This window comes from Achroia grisella, unplaced genomic scaffold (assembly GCF_030625045.1).
Source record: "Achroia grisella isolate CSIRO2021 unplaced genomic scaffold, CSIRO_AGI_Agris_v1 utg204, whole genome shotgun sequence".
In the NCBI taxonomy this organism is placed as follows: domain Eukaryota; kingdom Metazoa; phylum Arthropoda; class Insecta; order Lepidoptera; family Pyralidae; genus Achroia; species Achroia grisella.
Window position 1 is genome coordinate 1,685,322 of NW_026712703.1, and position 25,840 is coordinate 1,711,161.

General features: G+C 32.0%; 2 protein-coding genes across 2 annotated transcripts; one reads left to right on the forward strand and one right to left on the reverse strand.

Annotated features, from left to right (window-relative positions):
• Positions 1 to 4,685: 4,685 nt before the first annotated feature.
• LOC131841987 (uncharacterized) lies at positions 4,686 to 10,683 on the reverse strand. The gene is made up of 7 exons (XM_059190414.1): positions 10,553 to 10,683; positions 8,406 to 9,677; positions 8,145 to 8,298; positions 7,334 to 7,595; positions 6,397 to 6,520; positions 5,789 to 5,949; positions 4,686 to 5,010 (listed from the first exon to the last, which is right to left on the reverse strand). Exons 1-7 carry the CDS (start codon positions 10,611 to 10,613, stop codon positions 4,789 to 4,791), a joined length of 2,256 nt encoding a protein of 751 aa, XP_059046397.1. The 5' UTR covers positions 10,614 to 10,683; the 3' UTR covers positions 4,686 to 4,788.
• A 2,028-nt stretch (positions 10,684 to 12,711) lies between these two features.
• Positions 12,712 to 25,790, forward strand: LOC131841894 (transport and Golgi organization protein 1). Its single transcript, XM_059190262.1, has 13 exons — positions 12,712 to 12,894; positions 12,971 to 14,902; positions 15,252 to 15,451; positions 15,814 to 16,105; positions 16,297 to 16,493; positions 17,003 to 17,134; positions 18,932 to 19,080; positions 19,440 to 19,541; positions 20,028 to 20,236; positions 20,984 to 21,122; positions 21,872 to 22,042; positions 24,578 to 24,696; positions 25,311 to 25,790. Exons 1-13 carry the CDS (start codon positions 12,798 to 12,800, stop codon positions 25,352 to 25,354), a joined length of 3,783 nt encoding a protein of 1,260 aa, XP_059046245.1. The 5' UTR covers positions 12,712 to 12,797; the 3' UTR covers positions 25,355 to 25,790.
• The last annotated feature ends 50 nt before the right edge of the window (positions 25,791 to 25,840 follow it).

Consider the following 25,840-nt stretch of genomic DNA (forward strand, 5'->3'; position numbering starts at 1 on the left):
GTGAAAGCGTAACAGACAGAAAAGTAGACAGAGTTACTTTCGCATTTATAATATTCGTTGGGATTAGTATCAGTGGAGTGGCACAGAATTGTGACTCAGATAATTGGTCTACAAAACCCTCTACTACGAACATCAGATAACGTAACTAACGGGATACTATTATAAACACCCGACCTAATTAACTGATTACGATCAGTCCTTTGCACTTGTAACGTTACACAACTGTCATTGACATCTTTGAAACAAAGGTTTACTAAATTCCACATTTTACTATACTCCGCAATATTCTAAAACGTAATGTTTGTCTACCAGCAACAGATTTTGAAATCGTGTCTCCATTTCGCAGCAATATTTTTTTATATGATAACATAATGAAATATCCCATAAAAAATAAAAAAAACTGAGGAGTGAGGACATAAGAACAATCACTCCAAAAATTTTCTCACTCCTTTCTAGAATTGATCTTATGAAAAATTAAGTACAATCAAATCAACTCACTTTCACACCTCAAAAACACCAAGGGCCATATGACGGCTATTTAGCACGTTCCTACCAAATGAATCAATTTTTTTTTCTCTTTGTGTATTTAGGCTTTGAATGGCAACAGTGAGCAAGTATAGATTCAAATTGTCTGCTAATCAATTCACAAAAAATATTGGATAAAATAAAATTAAAATAAAAAACAATGGATAAAATATATTAAATGAAAACACACGTTATTATAAGGGTCTCTGTACATATATTCAGTACTATAGGCAAATATACTTCTACCGCATCCAAAGAAGCTTAATGTCACCTGGAGCACTCACACTATCGTACCCGGCACCATAACACGACACCACCGCCGGCACCGCAACGCGCAAACAGCACTATAAGCTGATTATGACGGATATACCGTCCTTGCTTCCATTTTATACAATACATACCCCAGTGCTTCATATATCGACCCTTTTCTACGTAATTTCCTAAATATACATGTTTTCATTTTAGGCACACTAGAGTTAATAATATTCAAATGAGTTTTATTAAGGGAAAAAGGGGTTTGTTAGTAATATGGACTGAATACCACATTGCTAGCAATGTACTATGTCAGGTTTATCATATGTACTGGAAACTATCACGATATATTCCTGGTGAATTTATCACGATGGGCAAACTAACCTGACTTCATGCTCATCCTATTATCTTCCACTAACCAACGTATACAGTTAGCACAGGCAGGTACGTCATTCCATTATCATTAATAAAAAAATGAGTTTTATTTCATTTAATGTCAGTCTATACAATAAAGGTTATGGCGTGAAGTTGCGGCCATATAAATAACATTCATACTCGTATATTGTATATATGTGGTACATTATTGCAAATATTACTGAAAGTCTTTTCGTTTGGTCTCTTATAGAAGTTTGCTTAGTTCACATACAGACAGATATAGATAGTACCTAATCACCTCTGGTGATGGTAGGGACTTGTTGATAGTGGTGAATATAGTCTTTATTTATTTTTATTTATCCAACAATGTAACTTTGTGTCTTTGAAATATCTTGATGGTGATCCTCGCTCCTAAACTCTCGCTAAATTCGTCATCATGGACTTGTGAGCCTTTGACATATGTGTATATATAGGCAGGACTATAATTCTACGATACTTCATATAAAATATCAGTTCTGCCAAAATCATAATTAGAATCAAGTTAAAAATTTGTTCAAAATTCATGTGTTGATAAAGGAAAACCCTTACATTTCTCTTTATACGAAATATTCAGTAACACCAGCGATATCTATTTTATATCAAGACAGGTATATGAAAGTTACTTGTAAACCGGAATTCCACTCACATATTGTAATTTTAGGGTTGCCAATTTGTATGCAAGGGTAGGAAGAGGAACGCGTCTAGTCTTGTTGTTTGTAAACTGTATTGGTCGCGAGGACGCACGGACCCAACCTAACAAGTTAATTTAAACTTCTAACGCTTATCCGACTTAGGTTGATGAAGCTTAATAATAATATTTAAGCGAGATTTGAATTCCTTTTATGGACCCTTAAAACTTTTGAGGGTCCTAATTATCTTCGATATCGGAATCCCTGTTTATAGCCTTACAAACAAGCATGATACCAGAACCGTTTGTACTCTTGTTCACTTTTTGATTCAAATAGGTCCTTTATTATGTGCTTGATCTCTAATTTGACCTACCCCACTGACATACAACATACATTTTCATTACATTTATTTTATGCTTTAGCTTAAATATACAAGTACCTACTTCTGTACAGAGAAGAGTTTAACATAAGAGTTTTAATGATATGACACAAATAACACGTATTGAAATTAAATCCACACAGTTCTTTCGTATATATTTATCAAAATTCTTCTCTCGAATGAAGGTGAGAGAAAATTGAGGTTGCCCTACCCATAATATCGTATGCTTGCGATGCGGGGACTTAATAATAAATTCCTTTGTGCAAAAGGAACAAAAAATTAAAATTCCTTTCGTGTCCCTGGGTCTCCTTCAGCGCAGTTTTGTCATTTTGTTTGGGGGGATCTCATGTGACATGCTACGCAAATCTCTTGTGTAGATGTAATGTTACTATATAATATGAATTTATATACATCGCAATTATTTCGCAGTCTCGCTGAAGTTTTGCATAGTTATTTTCATATACCTATTTCCATCGTCCAATAAAGAAAGTTGTTTGTGAAACAAACTTTACCGTTTCTTGATTCTGGTAGCACCGATTTCTTATTTATTCATTCAATATAAAATAGAATATTGTCTGAGAAATACAATGAATAAGAATCAGATATTATTTTTAGTAAAGCAAGGGTTTCACATATGCGAAACTCTATAAGACATTTGAACTATACGAATTAAAAGGGCACCGCACCTGTGCATACTTACGTGGTTACTCCTATAAAGCCCGTATAAGACTCCACCTAAAATCTCTTAGCATGAGAGACTATTAGTGCAATTACGTTTATACTGGTAACGCCCGACCTCGTTCTCCATTTAAACAAGGACAATCGGCCATCAGAGCCTTTCATAATCCTACTGTTTACGTAGATCCTTAGGGTTGTTTCTGACTCTGTCTTTTTACATTTCATTTTCATTACTTACAAATTCAATGCAATAGGTAATTCGATTTTCAAAACAATAAAATTAGTTATTATGAATTAGAACAAATTATTTTCTTTTCTTAGATATTGTTTGTGGAAGTTGTATAGTAGAATTACTTATTAAATAGTTGTATAGTATAATTATGAACAGTGGAAGGTATGACAGAATAAATAATTATGACAAAAATTCACTCAGCATCTATCAAAAATATATGCTTATAAAAGAAGATTATTCTTATTAGAATAAGAACTAAGAAGAATAATAAATATTTCATAAGATACTACAATAAGATGCGATCACATCACTAGTGTTGCATAACCTGTCTCTTCAGTGGGTTGTTCAGGTCTGTATGTTCAACTAGACTTGTCCGTCTCTATACAATTTATATTAAACAAATGATTGGTCTCCTCTCGGTCGTCTTAATTAAAATAACAATAGAGAAGCCTCCATTCGTGCCAACGCAATCTATTAGCAGCTATTAAAATAGATTGCAACCTTCTAAATTAGATTGCATTTACATTATCCATTTATAATAATATATAGCTCCTTTATTTATTTTATATACTGTCCAATAGTCCGTATTTGGATGTTTTTCCATAGAAGGGATTTTGCTTGGAACATATGGTATAGATAGCGTTATTGTTATAATTGGAATTCTTCATAGTTGTACAATGGTTTAAAATAAAAAACTATATTATGTAAAAATAATATCAAAACTATAAAAAATAAATATTACTAAATTTGGTAGATATATATCTGTATTTGATTGCAATTATGCATTGCTTGTAGTAACTTATCGGAGGTTAAAGTAAATCAGCTAATTTAATTCAATAATTTATGGCTAAATAAGGAGATGTCGTGTATACGCCATACACATTGTAAATCGTTGTTTCAACTCTCCGACGAAAGTATTCTTTGCACGAAACGACTATATAATATTTCAATTTTTAAGAGTTCCCAAGCTTTACGACCCATGAGATTAATATCTTATGTCCTTTACAGACAAAAATATAAAAGACATCATACGAAGTAGTACTATGAAGTAGTTGACATCTATAACATTGTATTTTATTTTACAAAATCTTTACAGAACTGTATAGGTATTGTAATATGAATTAAACAATGGTAAGATAAAAAAAATGGTAACTACATATACCTAATATTGACACAGTAACAACAACAATTAAGTGACAATATATATAGCTAATGGTATTACGTACTCTCTTCATTTCAGTATCAGAAATCAATGTTATACGATTGTAAAAATTTATAACAGTAATTTTAGAACAACATAATTAGCTAGCATAAGCAGGGAACTTATTATGTAGATGAAAAATAGAAAACATGTTTTATGAAATAGTTTTTCTGACTCATTTGCTTACTATATACATAGATAAGTAATAGTTAATTGACTATGAGTATAATAAATATTTCGACAAATATAACTTCTAACTAAACAGAGGTATATATAGAGTAGCATTATCTGCTATATCTATTTATTACGTTTTTAAGAGTGGAAAAAAATAAACAATTAATTTTGAATCAATATAATCATTGTAAATTTTTCTATTACTATTTATATGTACAAACAATTTAAAAATTCATAATACTTGTATGTCAAAAACAATGGTAGGAACTATAAAATTATTTTCGTATATGAAATCAGGATATATTTATTCCTCAAAAAAGTAATATCTGACATGCTTTGCTGTAGGGTCAAAATATTCGTCGTGAGGCAGATCCAAAGCTGACAATACCCCACTGAAATATTGTCTGGTGAAGTGGAGAGCATCGTGAGGTTTCAACAGTAACAGAGCCTGCAGGTAATCACGGACCGTCTCCGTCAGGGCGCCATTTTCGGTTACGTACCTGGCGCCCTCTGATGTTCGAGTACTCTGATTTGAAAGGAGATCCACCATATTAACAAAGTAGTTGCCATTGTAATAGGAATAGCTGAATTTAGTTTAGGAAACCACGGACACTTCATTAGTGTATTTAAAAATAGTATGTTAATAGTAATAATAGAAAAGAATTCACACATCGCCATCTAGTCCTAAACTAAAGCTTGTATACAGGTATGTGTACTAAATAAGTCATAGAAATACTTAAATACATTTTTCTTTGTAAATGCATACATAATATACGTAAAAATTACAATCAATTATAGTCATAACACAAATGTTTGTATCGTCCGAAAATGAACCCATGACCATCAAAAGGAAGGCAGTGCTCTAAGTCGCTAAATAACCGAGGTTGTCTGTAAAAACTCGTCACATGTAAAAAAACAAGATGGTTTCAATCATTTATAAAATTAGGACTGACGTTAAAACACGCGTCATTGTAATCTATTTTTATATTTTGTAATCATCGTTTCAGTTATTTACGCAGCTCAATATAGGCTTCTTTCATAGAACATAGTTCTTTACTCATAACATTCTTTAACGTAATGAATTTAGATTTGTGGTGAAAGGTAAACCCAGTAAAATACATACATAATATATAAATTAAAGTGAAAACCAAGAATGAACCTTGTTAGGTATTCTTCGTATATATCTGTTTAATGTTATTTTAAGTGCATAGAAGGTAAAGATAAGTAGGTTATTATAGGCATAAAACATGTGATTAGGGTACCAAAAGCCATCATAAACATTTCTAAGATAATAAATTTATTACCTTGAAGTCTAAATAATCAGACAACAATTGAAGATCTTGACGCCAGTTTTCTCGCAGTGGGGCGTGTTGTTCAATTTCGTCTTTTTCAGGAATAATCCGCAAAAGCGGATTCAAATGCAATATGTAACTATTATCTGCCCACTCATGACTAACAATATAACCTGAAATGTTACTTGTATTATTATTAACATATCGAGCAAAAGAAAAAGAATCGGTTTACATCTAGATAGGCGATAGATTTATTTTACCAGAGGTAGGCGGTCAGAAATCGTCTGCGTGGGGCAAATAGATAAATAGTATATATTTCAACCGCCAATATATAGCTTTCTTTTTAAGCTGTATTTCGGTTATAGAGTGCATATTAGACAGTGAAAATACGGTAATTAAATTTAGAGTGTACAATTTATACACAAATATTGACTTTTTTAGCACTAAAACATTCACGTATTACCATTTAATTTTAGCGATCGTATTGACGACAATTATAATCAGTAGCCTTATAGTACTGTCAGCAGTAATATAGTACCTATATCTCTAGTTACTTTAAAACAAAGTTTTGCTACATGAATATAAATGAAACTAAATGTAACATAATTAAACTAAATCACCTCTAAGTGTAAGAACAGTTAGAGTTTGATGAATACAACCAGATGGCTCTATGATGTGACGTTCCACCTTAACAACAAACAGGGGTTTGCTATTAACAATAGCTTGACTGACACCGTGGCATACCTAAAAAACAATTCATTAGTTATTATTCAGCTGAAAGTTAAGTTATTAATAACAATATAATATTTGTCTTCTTAGAGAATAAATTACAGGTATAGTTGTTTAATATAATGTAGTAATTATACACCCGACTACATCAATTTTATATTTTCATACAACGTGTAAAAACTTTTCTACATTCCAGTTCATTACATAGTATAAAACAAAGTCGCTGTCGCTGTCTGTCCCTATATATATGCGTAAATCTTTAAAACTACGCAACGGATTTTGAAGCGGTTTTTTTTAATAGGCAGAGTGATTCAATTGGAAGGTTTATATATATAATACATGTACACCCGTGCGAAACCGGGGCGAGTAGCTAGTAATTTATAAATGGAATGTAGATGAAAATCTAGGTAATATCGTGTCTGTTAGTCTCAGAAACTCATCACAGCAGTCACGTAAGAGTCACGTCAAAATCTTGTTACTTTTTAAATAAAAACTATTAATAAAGAATATTAATTAGGTACTACTACTACTACAAGGTCTGAAGGACTACTACTACTACTACTTGTTCAAAACCTTCATATTATATGGTTTAAAAGTTATAACAGATGGGAGATCTTATTAAAGGCGTTAAATCACATAGTGAGAACCTATTTACATACACATTAATATTATGTTTATTAGTGACAACTGGGATACTTCCCGCATTTAACAAAAATTACCATGCTGACAACGTTGTAGGTACCTATTCATTCATAAAATATGTACTGTTTAAACAGAGTATACACATCTAAAAAACATTATTTTACTAATTATTTTAATTTTACTTACATATATACTCTCGCATAAGGTCCCATCCATCAAAACAGTTGCAGTTTTGATGTTTCCCCTATAGCGCCGTAGACCGAAGTATCTTAGAATTACCACATTAGCACCTTCAAGTAAGAAATCATGAGCTTCTTCAAAAGTATGATAAAAGCGCTTAACAATATGTCGCTCCCCACAAATGCGAGTTACTTTGTTGTAATAACCACTTTCGCATATTGTCATGTAATTTCGACGCTCCTTAGTTATGTTCTTTTTTGTAATATGTCTACAATATTATAATTTCGATAATTCAATTTAAATAACAATTATTGCAATAATTGAAACAGTAAACTACAAAAACATCTGATTGAGGTATATTGGGTTAAGCCGTAATGCTTAAAACTTATCTTTGGAGTTAGATATATTTATAATTTTCAATCGATAAAACAATAAGATGAAAGAATATACCTACATACATAAGTGCTAGTAGAAAGCATAATAACAATGCCTATGTTTATAATATATTCGTAATATAATTGATACCTAAACCGTATCTACACTACGATCACTCTCAATCTTATTTTTTGAAGAGCGACGAAATTCAACTACCAGATAATTAGAAATAGACAAACTAAAATAATAGTAAAAATAAAAATACTTAAATACCTACATAAAAAACAAAACCACTAAGTCACGACAATCTCAAATAATATATTTCAATTTAGAATATATACATTTTATATTTTTTTAAGTAGATATATATTTAATTATATATATTCTAACTATAAATATTACGGATACCACATAATTTAATGTATGTAATTAAAATCTTTACTCAGTTCTGTTTTCCTCCATCGTGTGAAGATTACAGTCTAAAATGCTAACGAGCTTTGATCCTGTTTTCGCTCCTTCCTTTGAAGAATGAGATACCACTTGTACCAAAAACTTATCTTTGTCTTCACCAAGTACTTCTACTGAGATGCTTATTCCTGAAAATGTAGTATTACGCGTCACTCAGGAGCCTGTCTATTCACGTAGCATACATACATACATGTATAATATCAATTACTAAAGAGATTGTAAAATAAAACATTACCTCCAACAGCACTGCAGCAATCAACAGAAGCTTTTCTAGTTTTCTTTTCATACGCTGGAACCCGTATTTCATGAGACGAAGAAACCTCTTCTTTATTTTCTTCATAAAGACCTAATATTTTCAGTTTCTCTTGTTCTTGAAATTTATATGAAATTTCATCATGTCTACCATATCCGTAATCAAAATAAGTGTGACGTGGATCAACGTCGTGGCACCATCTATAACCATATTTCCCATCTCTTACTCTTTTTATTTTATTTGATATCTCTTTTTTATGTGGACAGGTGAAAGTAGCCTCCTCTTCAGTTTTGTCGAGACAAATGCATTCTATATCGACTTTCTTTGTGTCACATATGCAAGGAGCTATACATTCACAAATAACAAAACATTTACACTTACCTGGATCACCACATGTGCAAAGTGGTTTTGGAAAACATGTACATTCTCCCAGTGATTTTACATCGCAATTGCACTCAGGTAGAATAGGACAGCTACAAATCGATTTTGAGTCCTCTGTTTTACAATTCTGACAATTCTGACAATCACAAGGTTCTTCGTCTTTAACATCGTTCCCTACACCCTGTTTCTCTGTTTGATTTTCCTCCTCTCCAGTAACTGATTTCATATCCACAATATATTTAGGTTTATGTTTACATATACAAACAGAATTTGGAAATTTACCTGGATAACATACACACGGTTTATCAATATTATCGCAAACACATATTGGCTGATTGTGACCATCAGGATGGCACACGCACACGTCACTACCTTTGCAAATACATGATGTTTGTGGCTTTCCGTTATGACAGATACAGATTTTATCCAATTTCGAACAAACACACTCTTCAACAGTTTTAGCTCCACATTCACAAGGTAATTTTATATGACATTCGCATTTTCCTTTTTTGTCTACTTTACATGTGCAGTATATTTGATTTTTCTTAGTAGTATTTATTTGCGGTAGCCCATTCACAATAATTAAACTTGCTTTGCTGTCCTTGGGAGATATAGGTTTATTACAAGCAGGAAAAAAATAGAATTGGAAATTATTCTCTTCTTCGACAATTTGTTCGTCCACCGCTTTTACCATCACGCCATCTTTAATTTCCAATACTGTGTCATCTTTTGCTACGATATTAATTTCACTTTCTGCACTCCCCTCACATGACCATTCCGAGTCTGATAAGTCCTCAGCAATATCGCCATCATAATGACCACAACTTATAATCAGTGTTTCACCGAAACATATTTCATCCTTCAATCGGTTATCTATGTAAAAAAATACGAATAGGTATATGTAAGTATATACCTAATCTATCAGCTATGCGTCATATTATCTTTCTCCAACGAACTCGAATATTTATAAAATATACCTAGTATATTCACTGCCATATCTCACCTTACAAACTGGAGCCACTTAATAGGTAACAAATGAGCTTGATGGCAGGTTTAATAGGTGAGACATCACGCAGACGACTTTGTGCAAAGTTACTCTCTAGAGACTTATCGTTTTTGATTGGCCTAACTAACAGATTTAATGGAAATTGGCAGGGCGACCGATCCTTAACTTCGCCAAATTCCAAGCTAATTAAGAGCATAAAATCATACGAGTACTATGATATATTCCTACCACAATAATGGTGACACAGTATTGCTATTCTATGATTAATTCGCCATATGTATGTACTTCTGAATAAATAGGTCAAATATGACAAACACGAATTTGAAGTTATGTTTCACTGAAGAATCAAACCTTACATACAGATATATACAATAGTAATATTGTATATACCGACACTTCTCTTCTACTTAGTAGGTACCTATTTAATTTTACCTAAGTAATTGCCGGTACAATTGCACCCACTTTCTTAAAAGATACCCGAAAGGCACATCAGTTTTACCTTTTCCAAAAATCCATTCTTCAAATTAAAAAAAATATTAAAGTAGGCACTATCTTCTATGTCCATCTAATGAAATATATATTTAAAAAAATGTATATATATAGATTACTACAAGCATTTTGAAACAGCTTTGATACTGAGCTTTTAGCTGAGATACTTGAGCTTTTGATGACCTTTTATGATATTTACATACCTACCAGATAGGTAACTTCTTTATAAAAATCAACAAATATATTATCTTACCTATTTCAAATGGGAATTGTTTAGACAAGTCTATTAGTGAAATGTGAGAATTCATGTCCATTTATTTTAAATTAATTTATTTTGTAAATGGACGTCTGTGTATACATTTTATTTTTTCTTGTGGTGCTTATTCTTTCTTCGTGACATTTTGTATGGCCAGTATCTACCACTATGTGTAGGTGTATAGGACAAAACACGAACAAAGATCTGCAGAAATTATAGAAATTTATATTTAATGTAAAAAATAGTTCATTCGGGTCTGCATGGATTATATTAATCGGGACAAAATCTAAGTTGTGCATTCAAATAGGTATGAAATAATGAATGACAAATAGGCATACATATCTAAGGTTTTCATTTCATGTTTGTTGTTAATAAAATTATACAACTGTTTTAAGTAATGTAATATATAAATGTAATATTGGTAAGCTAATGAATGATCTTTGGGTTCTGATTAATATATTATATTTGTTGTATAATAAATTATCTGTTTGTCATTAGAGTATGGACACATCAGTGCGTCTATGGTGGGCGGTATGTTTAGGCTGTATATGGTTATTCCGTTGCCATGTACTTATAAAAAGAAAATATGTTTATTCTTGAATCAAATATGGTGGTGACCAATTATATGGATTACGTGAGAAAATTATTTCGGATATTCTACTTAAGAAATAACTTGACTGAAGCAGTCAAGAATAGCTTGAATATTCTACGAAAGACATAAAACGATTTATATACTGAAGATTAATGTAACTACTGACTAGGCAGTATGGGCAATGCTCTTCGCCTGTCCAAATTGGACGAATTTTAAAACAACAACAACAATCAAATATGGTTGGAAATACACAAAAATTATACTGTTAAATAAAGTATTTTTATTCCCAATAAAATTCTCGGACTTATTCATTGGTGATGTCAGTTAGCATAAAAGATTAATTAAAGACACAATAGAAAGGGCTTGATTCCTAATTTTATATTTCATTCAAATGCATGTCTGTAAGAGCATTTGGGTCAGTCCAGCCTATTTAAATTAGTCAAAATTAATTACGTCCATACTCTCGATTTTTTTACGTCACAATAACATGTTTTGAGATATAATAATAAGAAAAAACTATAAATGTATAGGTATAGCTATAAATTTTAATTCATCTGGTTTTCTTTCCAAGGATTTAATTATTTTCCTAATTTTTCTAAATTTCAATAAACGCCTTGTGTGTATCATCTGCTTAATTCATATGAATGTACCACATGGTATGACGTGTAATTCACAGTTTAGTTTAATAAGTACTGACCTTACTTTTTTATTTCTATAAACAAATAATACATTGTAGAGAAGAAAGCATACGATACCAGTAAGTACCGATTAGATGCTCAATCAGTTACCTAAATTGATATTACAGTGTGGTTTAGCATGGCAACTCTACCAGGATTGCCGAAAATATTTGGGGGAGCCCACAATGCAAACACTAAAAACCAGAAAAAATCACTAACCATTCGTATAAAAGCCAGCTTAATAAAAAAAAATATTGTAATAATGGATAATTTATGACAAAAATATGTAGTTCAATCTGTCTTTACTGCAATGAAATTACAATAACCATTGTGAAATTCAATTTATATCGAAATATTTTAATGTTTCCAAAAACCCTTATTAGGTACCTTTCAAAATTATTACAATATTTAGTTTTGTTTACTAATAATTGATATACTTTTCTACGCTTTTACAAAACCTATCTTTATATTTTATAGGCTTCCCGATAATAAAATATGTATAAAATATGCATTCCGCTGTTCAATATTTGCCCACAAAATTATTTTTTCTAGTAAAAATATTTTAAGCCACATAATGGATGGTCAAATCCACTAGGTTCAGTGGCGAATCTAATAATGTGACAACACTGAACCGTACCCTCTACTAAACGTTCCGTAGTTCTTAGAATAGTCTGACCCGCATCATTCCAATCGACGATTTAAATCAGGAAGTATAAGAAAATAGAATAATATGAGTTTATTTTATCTTAAGCGAAATTATAAATATACAACGTAATTATATGTGTTTATAATAAATGTAAAAAGTGTCGAACTTTGTAAATACATTATAAACTTACGACTACTTTGATGAAACACCTCACTGCGTGAAACAGAACGAACGAGCGAGCGACCGACCGAAAGTGACAGATGATGTGGCCTAATCTTTAATATTTCATAAATTTTATAAAAGTAAATAATAAAATATAATGCCAAAATGATTGTGTTTAAAATAATTTTAATTATGTTATGTACCTCTTTATACCATTGTCGTTTACCCGACAAAGTTTATTGTGTTAATCAAGATTGTTCATGTAAGTTATCTTTCAAAAGGTGACAATCTGTTTTGAGTGCTAATATTATTCTACAGTCTGTTTTTATTTATTTCAGCCCCTATATCGAAAGCAAAGACACTATTAAGTTATAATAGTGGTGAAAGTGGATTTATATCTTTCCGTGGGAACTCGGATGTATTGGTGTACATGAAATCAGCTGGTGCCGATCCTGAACTGTGGTACGCAAGTATCAATGGAAAAAATGGTTTCGTTAACCCACAGTTCTTACGAGAGAGCAAAATATTCGTGAAGTCATCGGAATTACTTCAGCTGCCACTAGAAATTAGGAAGAAAACGCCGGAAGTGCAGCCAGACAAAGTGCAACAACCACATGAGGTTTTCGAAGGCACAACCATATATACAACGGAAACAACTGTAAGTTCAGCATATCAAGATAGTACAACTGAAGCATCAACTGTAACCAGTGATAATGGGATTCCACCTTTACTTAATATAAATGAAGTACCATCAGAACATGTGAGTACAATAGTCCAAAATATTCCTGACCCAGCAATAAATGTGTTAAGTAATAATCAAGATGTTTCACAAGATATTCCTGTGGAACAAGAAACTTCAAGCCATTCAGATATTAGTAATACTGAAAATAGTAATGTTTTAGAAAGTGACAGTTCACAGAGTACAGAAGGAAAAAACGCTGTTGAAACCAACAATGCAATTGAAAATTTAAATACACAACAATTTATCAATGAACTTCCTAATAAGAAAATTCCAGAGGAAACTTCTTTGCCTCAATCATTCCTAACATCCGCTGAAAGTGAGTCTTCTATGAATATTGTGGATGTGCCTGATAATGTAGATTTGTTGAAAAATACCCTTGCTCCTACAACAGACGATAATGAACAAAATACTTCAACACCTTTGCCTTTGAACAACATTGAGAATAATCTATTGTCTCTTGATACTTCTAGTGAAACTAATAATATAGGAAACCCTATAAATTCAGGTGATGTTGAACATACTCCAAATGCTAACCAACATGATAACAATTTGGCACAGAACCCATATAATAATATAGATGGCAATGTAGAAAATATGAATGGTGGTTATATTGATCCACTGCAACCTGTTCCACATGATGTGGACACACAAACTGTTGAAAATTCAAATTTAGAATCAGCTTCCATTCTGAGTACGGAATTAGCATCAAATCTAAATTTGGATTCAACAACTGGTCCTAATTCGGAATCAACACATGTTCCTACTGTGGAATCACAACCTGTTCCAACTGTGGAATCACCACCTAATTTAAATATAAATCCACCACCTGATTCAAATGTAAACATACCAACTAATCTAAATGTAGAGTTGCCACCTCCATATTTGCCATTACCATCTGTTGAGAATGTGGAACAACCACCTGTCTTAAATGTGGAACCACCAGTGTCTACTGATAACAGCAATATTTTAACATCAACAGAAAGTACAATGAATGAATACTCTACAGAATCAGTTCAAACATCTACAGAACAAACAATGGATACATTTAGCCAATTATTTATTGATTCCAACACTATGTCTTCCATTGACAGTAGTGAAGTTCCCACAGATAATGATTACAGTACTTCCACAAGTCAATCTGTCCCTTTAGAAGAGTTTTATGAATTCAGCACATCACCTTCAAGTGAAGATAAATATGAAACTACCACACCACCTTCAAGTGAAGATAACTATGAAACTACCACACCACCTATTGAAGATATTAATTCTGAAACAACAACAGAAACTGTAGTTCCCCCAGATGATAACACAGATGGTATATTTTCCAGTATATATTCTTCCATAGCTGGTCTCTGGGCATCTACAAAAGAGTCTTCACCTTTAGAAAGTATATACAATGTGGATACTCCACCTGATTTCGAAAATATAGAAACAGATAAACAATTTTCTTTTATGGATTTTCTTGTGGCAAAATATAAATCTGTTATAGGGTCTAATGATGAAACTCAAGCTATATTTGCTTCAATTGGTAAGTAAATCACTAAACAGTTGATTATCTGCAATAGGTACTTTATAAATCTCTGAATCACATAATTATGTAAATTACACATTTACTTTCTAGACTTTACAAAAAATCCAATGGTAGCCCTTATACCTAAAATGTTCTTTATGAAAACCAAATTACTTCTATACCTGATAATTTCACAGCCATACCTTAGCTTTTAATCTGGAACATGCACACAAGCTATGTTGTGGAATTATAACTACCTTCTTAATGTGTTGTTCTAGTAATTGGTAAGGTTAGACCCACAATACAGGACATAAAATTTAACACATTGTAAAAAAAGTTACTTATATATTTATTATCTTATTTTAAGGAGAAACATGCTACACAAATGAATACTGTGATGGTGCAAGCAATGACCAGAGTAATCGGCTCCTGACTTTCCTCCTCACGACCGCTACTTCTGTCTTGTTGTTCACATTAGGGTATTACTACATTGACAATAAGAGACAAGACAGTCAACTGATTGGCACCATCAATTCATTGCAAAGGGATCTACTTTTTTCTAATAAGGTAAATATTTACAAAGTTTTAAAATAAGTTTATAATAACTAATTATCTTTTTACTTACCATTAGTCTTGTAATTTGTTTCAATGAAAATATTCATATTTTTACTAATTATCACAATAATAAGTTAGTAACTTAGAAAGAAAGTTAAAAAAATTACTGAAGATTCTTAAATCAAAGAATCATAGATGTACCTTCCGTGATTAATTAATTTCCCTTATATAGACCAACTTATACATGCATATTATAAATTAATTTTGATAAAACTGTGACAATTGTACTGTATTTATTAAGTCTCCTACAATGGCTGAATGCCTCTCCTATAATTTATGGAGCAAAGGTTGTCCAACATTTTTAATTTTCATAGGAGGGTGAAATACTAAAAGAAGAACTTTCAACAACTAAAACAAAATTGGCTGGTATTGAAGATAATTCCTTTGGAATGGATGACATGGTACAGTCTCTTAAAGAAGAAATAAATGAATTGAAAGCTCAAAATGAAAGACTTAGAAACTCTCTGGATGATAATGAAAAATTGCTAAGGGTATCTGAGAATACTGCAGGTGAATTACAAACTACACTGAGTGAAGTTGAAAATACTCTTAGTGAACTCTTATCTGAGAGAAACAGTTCTGAAGACCACATTGCTGCCTTAAATGGTAATCATTTTCTTAGTTTTCATTAGATATTTAGAAACAAGTATTTATTTATAATTTGTTTATATTATTTAACTTGTATAAATACATCTGTTCTTTTGTTCAATATTTATGTATTGATTTTTTAAAATACTGCAATGAATAGAAGCTTTTCCCATTTTTTAATAATTATTATTTTAATAACATCAATTCAGGTAAAATTGAAGCCTTTGAAGAAGAATTAATTACAATCAGTCGTGACAGAGACAACTTCCAATTGAAGTATGTATCAGCTGAAGCTGCTTTAGAGGAATCAAAAAAACAAAAGAAAGTACTAGAAGAATACACACAAAAATTGTCAGATGCAAATAACACAATTGAACTGCAGAAACATGAAATCACTGCACTTAAGGTATGTAATATTTTGTTTATCTAGACATGCGGGAGCGTGTCAAAGCCGAGTTCAAGTAATAGAACTGGTGGGCAGCACTGTGTGTAGTTTTACATGAACCATTTGGACCCCCTCATAACTCAAAAACTCTTTCACATAAACCTGTCAAATTTGGTTCATATATTGATTTATAGTTTTTCTCTAAAAATTTTGATAATTATAATTCCATCATAGTATAAAATGCATCTCTTAACAGACAGGAAGTCTGTTAAGAGATGCTTTTTATGACTGTATTTCAGTTAATTAGAAATTAAAATAAAATAAAGGTGGAAATTGTGGTAACTGATATTTAAGATTCAATGATCTCATACAAATGCATTAAGGTCAGGTAACTAATATGGAGACATGAATGTTGAATTAGATAGTAATTTTTCTTTGTTGTACTAAATATTACTGTACCATTCATATTATTTGAAATATTTTTTAAAGGAAGTACTTCTTTATAAAATATATTATTATGTAAATTACAGGATGCTTTGAACAATTTGAAGAGTGGAGCTTCATCCGATATTGATATTTCCTCACTCATCGACCATACTGAAATCAAAGCCAAGTTAGCCAAAACTTTGGCAGAGAAAGAGAGCTTTGAAAATAAGTATCAGGTAACATTTTAATGTATATTTCTATTGTAATAATATAACCTGCATATACATAAATGGTAATTAAATTGTTATTAATATTGATAAGTAATAAGATCAACCGTGATATAATATCATTTACTTAGTACTATATCTGGGATTGCAATCGTAAGCACAGAATATAAATGTGTAAATATACACTATAATGTATAATATAAATAGACACAAGTAATGGCTAAAGCATTCAAATGGGTCTCTTAAAAAAATTCCCATTTACAATTGCAGTGTTTCAGCTAAATTAGTATTTAAGTAATAAAGATGTATACAAAATCCTGTATTTAAATATAATTTATTTATTTGCTTAATTAAGTTTGGGAATAAAATTCAGAGAATCATGCAATCATGATGCTAAATAATACCTACAGGTAATGCTAAGCTACAATTAGCTTAGCACTACCTGTAAGTATTATTTAGCTAAAAAAAAGAATAAATTTCACAATATAATATTATACATAAATAAATATACATTTTTATCACTGCTGTGCTTTTGATGGCTCCTGGTTATTATTACTAGATACTACAAGAAGTAGACTAAAAGAATCATCTGAGATCTGAAATAGGTTGCTCTGAGGTACCCTCAGAGCAACCTATTTCATCTGCCAAGCAGCTTCCTTTGTAAGCTGTGGTTCGATTGTGTGATGCAGTTTATGTAGTGAAATTACTGGATAGGCGGCATGACATCTTAGTCGTCTCGAATGGCAATGCATAAGTGGTATTATGGATGGTCAATACAAAATAATATATGGTTATAAACGATAATGTGATGTGCTATTCTTGTATATAGAAAATGGTTACCGCTTGGTATCAAGTGGTCAGCTTGTCTGACAATTGGATTAAAAAATCCGAATAATAATTATTATTTGTATATTTGAATTTTTATATTAATCAGTATCATAAAATCACATTCAATGCAATAACAATTAAGTATGATAACGTTATTATCTACAATTATCTATTTCCTTTTTTAATCATTCCTCTCTACTGTAATTTAAAATAAATAGATACCATAAACGATGTTGCCTATTTTTCACGAATATATACACCATCGGGCCTACCATAAAATATACGTGATAAAATCGATGTCTTGCATCTCGAGAGATGCATTTAGCATGCATTAGTATCCCTAATATGGCTTTACATGCACACAAAATAAGTCCAATAAATTACTCGCAGATGACTGCTTTTAAATCAATTTTACATGTTCTTCGGCTTTGAAAGATAGTAATAATAAAGCATAAAAAAGTCTAATTATATATTTCTTTCCTTACAAAATTAATATTGCATTATGTCTGTCACTTTTTTTTAAATTAGTATTTTCTTAGTTATTTTTTATTTATTGAAGTCCTCACAGTACCTGTGAATATAAAAGGCATATAGGCATATGTTTTATATGCCAAAAATACTGTAGGCATTCAAAATTTTATGAATATTTATAATAGTGCAGTTCCTAATTGCTACTACTACTTCTTGTATACTAATTTGCTAATCAAAAATTTAATATAAAAGTATATTTTATAATCATGCTGAATCAATTTAATAAAATTTTCTACAAACTTAAACTACTCGAAATCCTGAATGATCCAGATGCTCCCTATCCATACCTGACAAGCTAGGTTATAGGATTATAACAACCTTAAAAACTCACTATTACCTATTAAATTTATGCCTTCTGTTCCCTCTTTGAAAAACTAAATGCTTCGAAATCTAATGAAAATTGAAATATATTAATTAAAAGTTAATTATTTTCCAATATTTTTATAGAGTGAGCACAAAGAGCGTAGTCGTCTCGCTAAAGAGCTGGAGACAACTCAACTGTCTTTGGTTACTACTAGTCAGCAAGCCACAGAAGCTACTACGAGGTTGGAGGTTCTTGGAAAATATTTCCAAGAAAGGGAAAATGAACTAGTAAAGTAAGATACAAAAACTTTCTTATATATTTCATAGGATACTTTATCAATAGACCTATTAAAAAGTGATAAATTAATTAGTTATTAATTCAGTAAAAATAAAACTGAACTATGAATATAATTTTAAATTTACCATTATCTGTATACACATATTTGTGTGTTTTAATTTTTATATTTGATATATTTTTACTTTTATTTGCACTGGTTAGAATTAATATATTAGTTTGTAAAGAATGTTCTGCAAATGAAATTAAAAGAGTACTTATCTAGCACTAATAGAGCGCGCTATGATTGAATTTTGCTTGCTTTTTGAATAAAATAAGTATTACCTACTTTTGTAATTAAATATACAATTTCTGCAGAGAACTCAACAGCAAAGAATCACTATGGCTCAGCAAACAAGGCGAATCAGCTAGCACCGTAGAAAAAATAGAACTTCTGCAACAAGAAGTACAGAGGTTTAAGTGAGTAGAATTTTTTGTGACCAAGAGCTTTTTAGTTAAAATTTAAATGCAAAAATCATTTATTCATATAGGACGTTTTAGCCGCTTACGAATAATTTTTTTTATATTTTCCCTACCATCCAGTTCAGTATATGTATATATCCAATTGAGAAGAAATAATATAGGAATAATATAACAGGACCGTTAGCCTAGACTCTCGACGTCGTGATAATCACAATACATATACCCTCACATTTGAGCATATAAACCCTCACATTTCTCAACTGGGCATATTTGAATGCAATGACAAACGGTGGCAAGCCTATTATGGTCTATCTGATGAATATGGTTCATTAACAGCGTTTCTTTCACTGGAATCTCAGTACTTTTCAGAATAAGTATTATACACATACAAACTAATATACACTTAAAAGTTTTTTGTTGTAAATTTACTAGTCTATAATAAGCTATAAAAAAATTAGACTTTCAATCCTTTTTTTTAAACAGGGAGAAATGTGACGCGTTAACATTAGAATTGGCGGAGCAGGAGTCTATGCGTCGTACGGCCGTCGGTGAAGTGGAAGCTCGCGCTCACTCAGCGTGGTTGGAGGCTCGAGGCGCCCGCCGCGAGGCCGACGCAGCGAAGGACGAGGCCGCCACGCTTCGTCGCAAGCTCGCCTCACTGTCCGCAAACGGCGCTTCCTCCCCACATCACAGTTAGTACCATATATTTACCGTAATACGCCTCTAAGCATGACGTCACTGGACTACCTCTTAAGCTGGAGTGCAGGAGGAATAATTTGCCCATTGTTCTTCAAACCATACTAACAGATTTGACTTAATTCTCACCTTACCATAGTACACTGGTACCCAAAACATGTACATTCATCCATTAAAAAAACTCAAATACTCTTTATCATAAGTATCACGCTCTTACTATATCGGAATAGATACTGTTACTACGAAATAATCTGTTTTTATGTTTAATATTATAGATAATGTTATTAGAATGTTATAGATAATGCATTATTAATCTCTATATGTCATGTCATCATCATAACACAACGGAAAGTTATTGCTAAACATAGCTTTTCAAATTACGAATTATTAGTCATTAGTAATTATTAAACCAAAAACTATTAGATAAATTTTTAACGTTTATATAATTTTACATATATGTTTAACTCTTTTGGAATAATAAAAGGCAATTAATAAAACTAAATTAATACAACATAAGTGAAGTGTATAACAATTATTTAAAATAGCAGCAAGGAAGACTACTGTCCGAAGGGAGTTGTGTACCGTCGCTATCATGTCACATTGTATTGACGACAAAGTCTCTATAAATCTTTGCCTGCACATATGGCAAATTGCAAAACAACAATGAATTGATTCATGCCTTTGTTACATCTTGTTCATGCTATGGTAATTTATTTTAAGTTAAATAAATTCTTTCTTGACAGAAGTGGCGTCTCCATTGGAGAGTGCTGAGAACACAGTTGTGCCACCGCCGTTGCCCATCGCATTTCTACCACCGCCCTTATTGCCACCATTACCACGACCGCCGCCGCTAGGAAGGCTACCATCACCACACCCGCCTAGGTAATCAGCTGAGTTTTTATATAATTATACCAGAATTAACTTATTTCATGTTTTTCCTCTAATGTAATGAATACAAGTGTGACTAATCTTTAAAATAATTGTACAGTTTATTGCTGAACTTACTTTAATTGTTGTTGGTTCCAGTAGCATACATAGTGACTACAGCATTTTTCTCCACTTTGTCTATGGTCATCGATGGCTATTTTTGGCGTAACATCTATTTTCTAATAACAAAATTATAAATTTGAGATTCGTTTTATATTCTTACACCCCACTTTACGATTGCTCCGATGTTCATGTACATACGAAATTCGCGAGATCTATTCTTTGTACTATCCAAACATTGTATTCATGAATATGATTATCTGTGCTGGTCTTAGTCTTTTCTATTTGCAGAATGATAGATTTACAAAAAACTATTTAATTGTATCAGTTATCTAGCACCCGCAGACAAGCTCTGCTTAGTTGGTATTATATTGTTATTAAGTATTTTGTAATTGACAGATTGTGAGATATTCACACAGTGATTGTAATGAAGTGAAGATATATGTTATATTATTATTAAGTATGTCGTGTTTTTTAAATAAATTCCATTTCATTTCAGTTCAGTCATATTTGATCAATTCATATTAATCTAATTATCCATATGGAAATATATTTTAAATAGACTATCAGAACAAAATCGAAACATTACCCTTTGAATAAAAGGGGTGTCTTAAAGTGAGTTCATGTTCCAATTAAATCTGTAGATATAGTGATCGTCGTTACTCGCCTGAAAGCCGCTACTCGCCTGAGAGCCGCTACTCACCAGAGAGCCGCTACTCGCCGGAGAGAGAACGATACTCAGCCGGCAGCCACTACTCGCCGCGCTCCCGACGCTCGCAATACTCACCACGGTCCAGGCGGCGATCCAGGGATAGGTAACACTACCATATCCTTCTAGACTATTCTATCCTCTAAGTCTAATATTATGATAATGGAATGGTGCACCCGCACGGTTTAGGCTGGCGGAACACCAGTGGACGACGATAAGATGAGCATAAGGTGAGGTCAGTTAGCCCATTATGGTAAATTCACCATAATTTTGTCACGATAGTTTCCAGGGTGAACCGCGTGGAGGTTAAACTGACATAGTACATTGCTAGCAATGAGATCATTAGTCCGCATTACTGACAATCCCCTTTCCCCCTATCCTCTAATATTTATTGTTATCCATATCATCAATATTATAAATTCAAAAGCCTGCCTGTTCATCTGTGTCTTTGTTATCTTTTCATATCTATGAGATTAACGGATCTATTTGATATGAAGATGATAGATTGCATCATGAGAACAGATGTCGCTTTTATCTTAAAAACACGTCCGATATCACAGGGAGATAAAATCGTGAAATTACGAAATGTACTGGCATTACATCTTAATGGTCCGGAACGGCATCATATAAATGGTATCACTTTTTTTGACTACTCTAATGCTGTTAGCCGCAGCTGGCCTTTACGGCTTCACCGGACGATAGGTGGCGAGTGCAGATGGCACTGCAAACGCGCTTAGGGACTTATGGAGCGGCTTAAGGCCAACTCCCGCCTGACCGATACGACCTCAATCTGAGGGTACCGCTAGGGGTTCGAACCTCGGTTCAGCCGTCGTAATTTCGATCCCCGTTGCAATTCGACGAGGGATCGATCCAAGGGGCAAGTTATATCACGGGCATCACATGTTATTTATATAGCTGTACAACTGCGCATGTATATATGCACTTATTAGGTATAGGTAAAGGTGGACCTTTAACATCTTACGTCACTCCAATTCCAAACCAAGGAAATCCAATCAAAGCTACTAGTAAAAAAGTAATATATGTGTTATATTACCTATATATATTTTAGCGAAATCTCTCTACAATCTTCTAAAAGATATTGGCCAACCTGCAGTAAGTTTTTAATAAAACTGCATTAGCGGGCTCCTACCATATTTGGCTGGGCAGTGAGAGAAATACGAGATAGACCCGGCGAGATAGAATACGACCCGTGTGGGAGGGAACACGGTGAAATCCTACAATGTTAGGAAGTTCGTCTCACGTATCTCTGATTGTATAAATATTGTTACTATATACAATTTACACTTAATAATAAACTTGTTGTTTATTTAAAGATGATACAATATTAGATGATTATACAGTAACTAATTATATTATGTGGTAGCATTGCCCACTTTGTGATAACCATTTAATCTTTACAAATGTGACGTTAATGTATATGTCAACATATTCGATAACTTCTAACCTTGCTTAGAACCAATATTTTTGTTGTAATTTATGTATATGATGATTAATGTATAGTATACCTATGATATGAATAAGAATTATTTATGTTCCATAAAATATTAATAATTGTTCTTTTAACAAGAAGACATAATAAATAATACAATTGGATTAATTAATAATATAACAAAATTAAACAGGCATGTACCTTAATGAGAGAAACTGACAATTTAAATTTCTAACTAATATTCTATTCATGGAAAACACTGAAAACAAAACAATTAAATCCGTGGGATAGCTATAGGTCGCCACTACCTCGTTGAATTCGAACTGTGACCACGACGTCAACATTTCTACTTTTCACTACCCCAACTGAGATAATAAAAAATAAAACACCCAGATAAGAAAAACAATCATTCCCATGAATAAAAATGTTTGCACCGTGGGAGTAAACGAACCCGCGAGCATCGGAAATAAGGGGGTGACTAAAAAAACCCCCGAGACTGTAACGTGAAGTATGTGTTTATGAATCTAAAATAGATATCAAAATAAACATGCTACTTAATAATTATTGTTGTAATATCTTTTGTATACAAATATAAGACTTGATCCACATGTTAAACAAATGTAATAATATGCAAAATTACATTTTAAACCAGTCATTGTTATTATTACACCGACCGTGGATCTTTATTTTTGTTTTATCTGTAATGAACTACTAAATTCTCGTAACACGTCACCAAATTCATTCTTGCATCACACGTAGCTAAACTTTATTTTAAACTAGCTGACCCCGCCAACTTCGTTTCGCCTCAGAATTAAAGAATGGCAAAGGTTTTTTAAGTTTACTTACGCAATAAGTTTCTGAACACACCTGTTTGACACGTAAGAAGAGTTTGTATGGGAAAATAAAATTTACTATTTTTTATCCAAGTTCTTAATATTTTCTGATCACTAAACCTCCTTAGGAGTTCTATAAATATTTCAATTTACTTTAATGGAATTGATTTTACTATCCACTTTCAAGCAGTATCTAAAACTAGTGTGCCCAATTTCACAGGAATGCTATTATGAATATAATGCAAGCCATATTATATTAAAATCAGTCAAAGAAGAAGATGAAGAATATTACTAATCTTTCTTTATAATTTTATTTTTATAGAAATGAAGTTAATTTGCTATAACGATCTTGTTGCAGGTACGACGAAGGGCGAGGTTCGCGAACACGAAACGCGCCTCCTGACACCGAAACAGAGTATAACTCAGATAGTCCTACGCGAAATCCTCGCCGTCGCCGCAGATATTCCAGGCATTCTGGTATGATTCCATTATGTAGTATGCTACATGAATAAAAAGTTAAATATTTGAGGAAAAAAATCTATATTTTTTGTATATGGAATGGCAAACAAACTTTTTATTATAACTGGAATTATAGACAACCTGAGGACCCATGTATGTGATGGCAAGTTGCAATCGTCACCTATATGCATGAACAGCATAACAGACAACCGTTATGATGTGACCTCCACCATGCCCATAATTTCAACTTGTATACTTCAGTTTCTGAGGTACAAACTCTCAACTTTTTTATAGTGTAATAAACACTAGCTGAACAGGACCTGACTACGTATCCCAATAGCTGTTTTGTTCGTAAACCAATAAATGAAATGGAATGGAATAGAATAAACATTGGATTTTGCAACAAAACTGCACACACATCGCTAATCTCAGAAAGGGCGCCTTTCTGAGATTAGCGCGCACAAACTCATAGAGAAACATACAAAAATTCTAATAATATTTTTAGAATTTCTATTACGTTGATAAAGTCCGCCATTAATATTTTTTTCTTATATATATGAATCACACATTGTAAATAGCATAGACGTAAATACTCGTATACATATATATATTTATATATTATTAATTTTCAGGCCCTAGCTCAGCATCAGGTTGCTCGACAGAATCGGATAAATGAAAGTAACTCCACGTGGTGTAGGATATAAATAATGCAGTTTAATGATCTAAAGTGTACATTAGAATTGAAGCCAAACTCTAATTTTGTTGGTGTTACATAGCTTTTAACGATTTGCATCAAAAGTCGAGTTGTGGTGCAAAAGTAGATGACAGTGTAATATTGGAGTGAAATAATATAAATCATGTGATGATGAAATAATTGCTTATGTCTCAAACAACGTTTTGTACTGTAAACAAGATAGGGAACAATTTATGACTGAATATATTATTTGTATATCGATAAATAAATGTCTTATTCCATAACAAATACATACATAGGTTTTCAGTGTACTGATTTCATGTCAACATAATATACATAACGGCTATATTTTAGTGTTGACATAACATTAGTACATTAATTTGTACACAGAATTTATATATATTATATATAATATTTATTTCTTCTATTTTAATAAAATGAAATAATATATTTTCATCAGTTATTACA

What these genes read in the sequence shown, in the direction of transcription:
- LOC131841987 (XM_059190414.1), bottom strand. Translation starts at nt 10,613, where the DNA reads ATGGACATGAATTCTCACATTTCACTAATAGACTTGTCTAAACAATTC. An exon ending in ATGGAGGAAAACAGAACTGA is followed by an intron (nt 7,596 to 8,144) that starts GTAAAGATTTTA and finishes ATAATATTGTAG; the next exon opens with ACATATTACAAAAAAGAACA. An exon ending in AACTGTTCTTACACTTAGAG is followed by an intron (nt 5,950 to 6,396) that starts GTGATTTAGTTT and finishes GTAACATTTCAG; the next exon opens with GTTATATTGTTAGTCATGAG.
- LOC131841894 (XM_059190262.1), top strand. Translation starts at nt 12,798, where the DNA reads ATGATTGTGTTTAAAATAATTTTAATTATGTTATGTACCTCTTTATAC. An exon ending in AGGGAAAATGAACTAGTAAA is followed by an intron (nt 19,081 to 19,439) that starts GTAAGATACAAA and finishes CAATTTCTGCAG; the next exon opens with AGAACTCAACAGCAAAGAAT. An exon ending in AGGCGGCGATCCAGGGATAG is followed by an intron (nt 22,043 to 24,577) that starts GTAACACTACCA and finishes ATCTTGTTGCAG; the next exon opens with GTACGACGAAGGGCGAGGTT.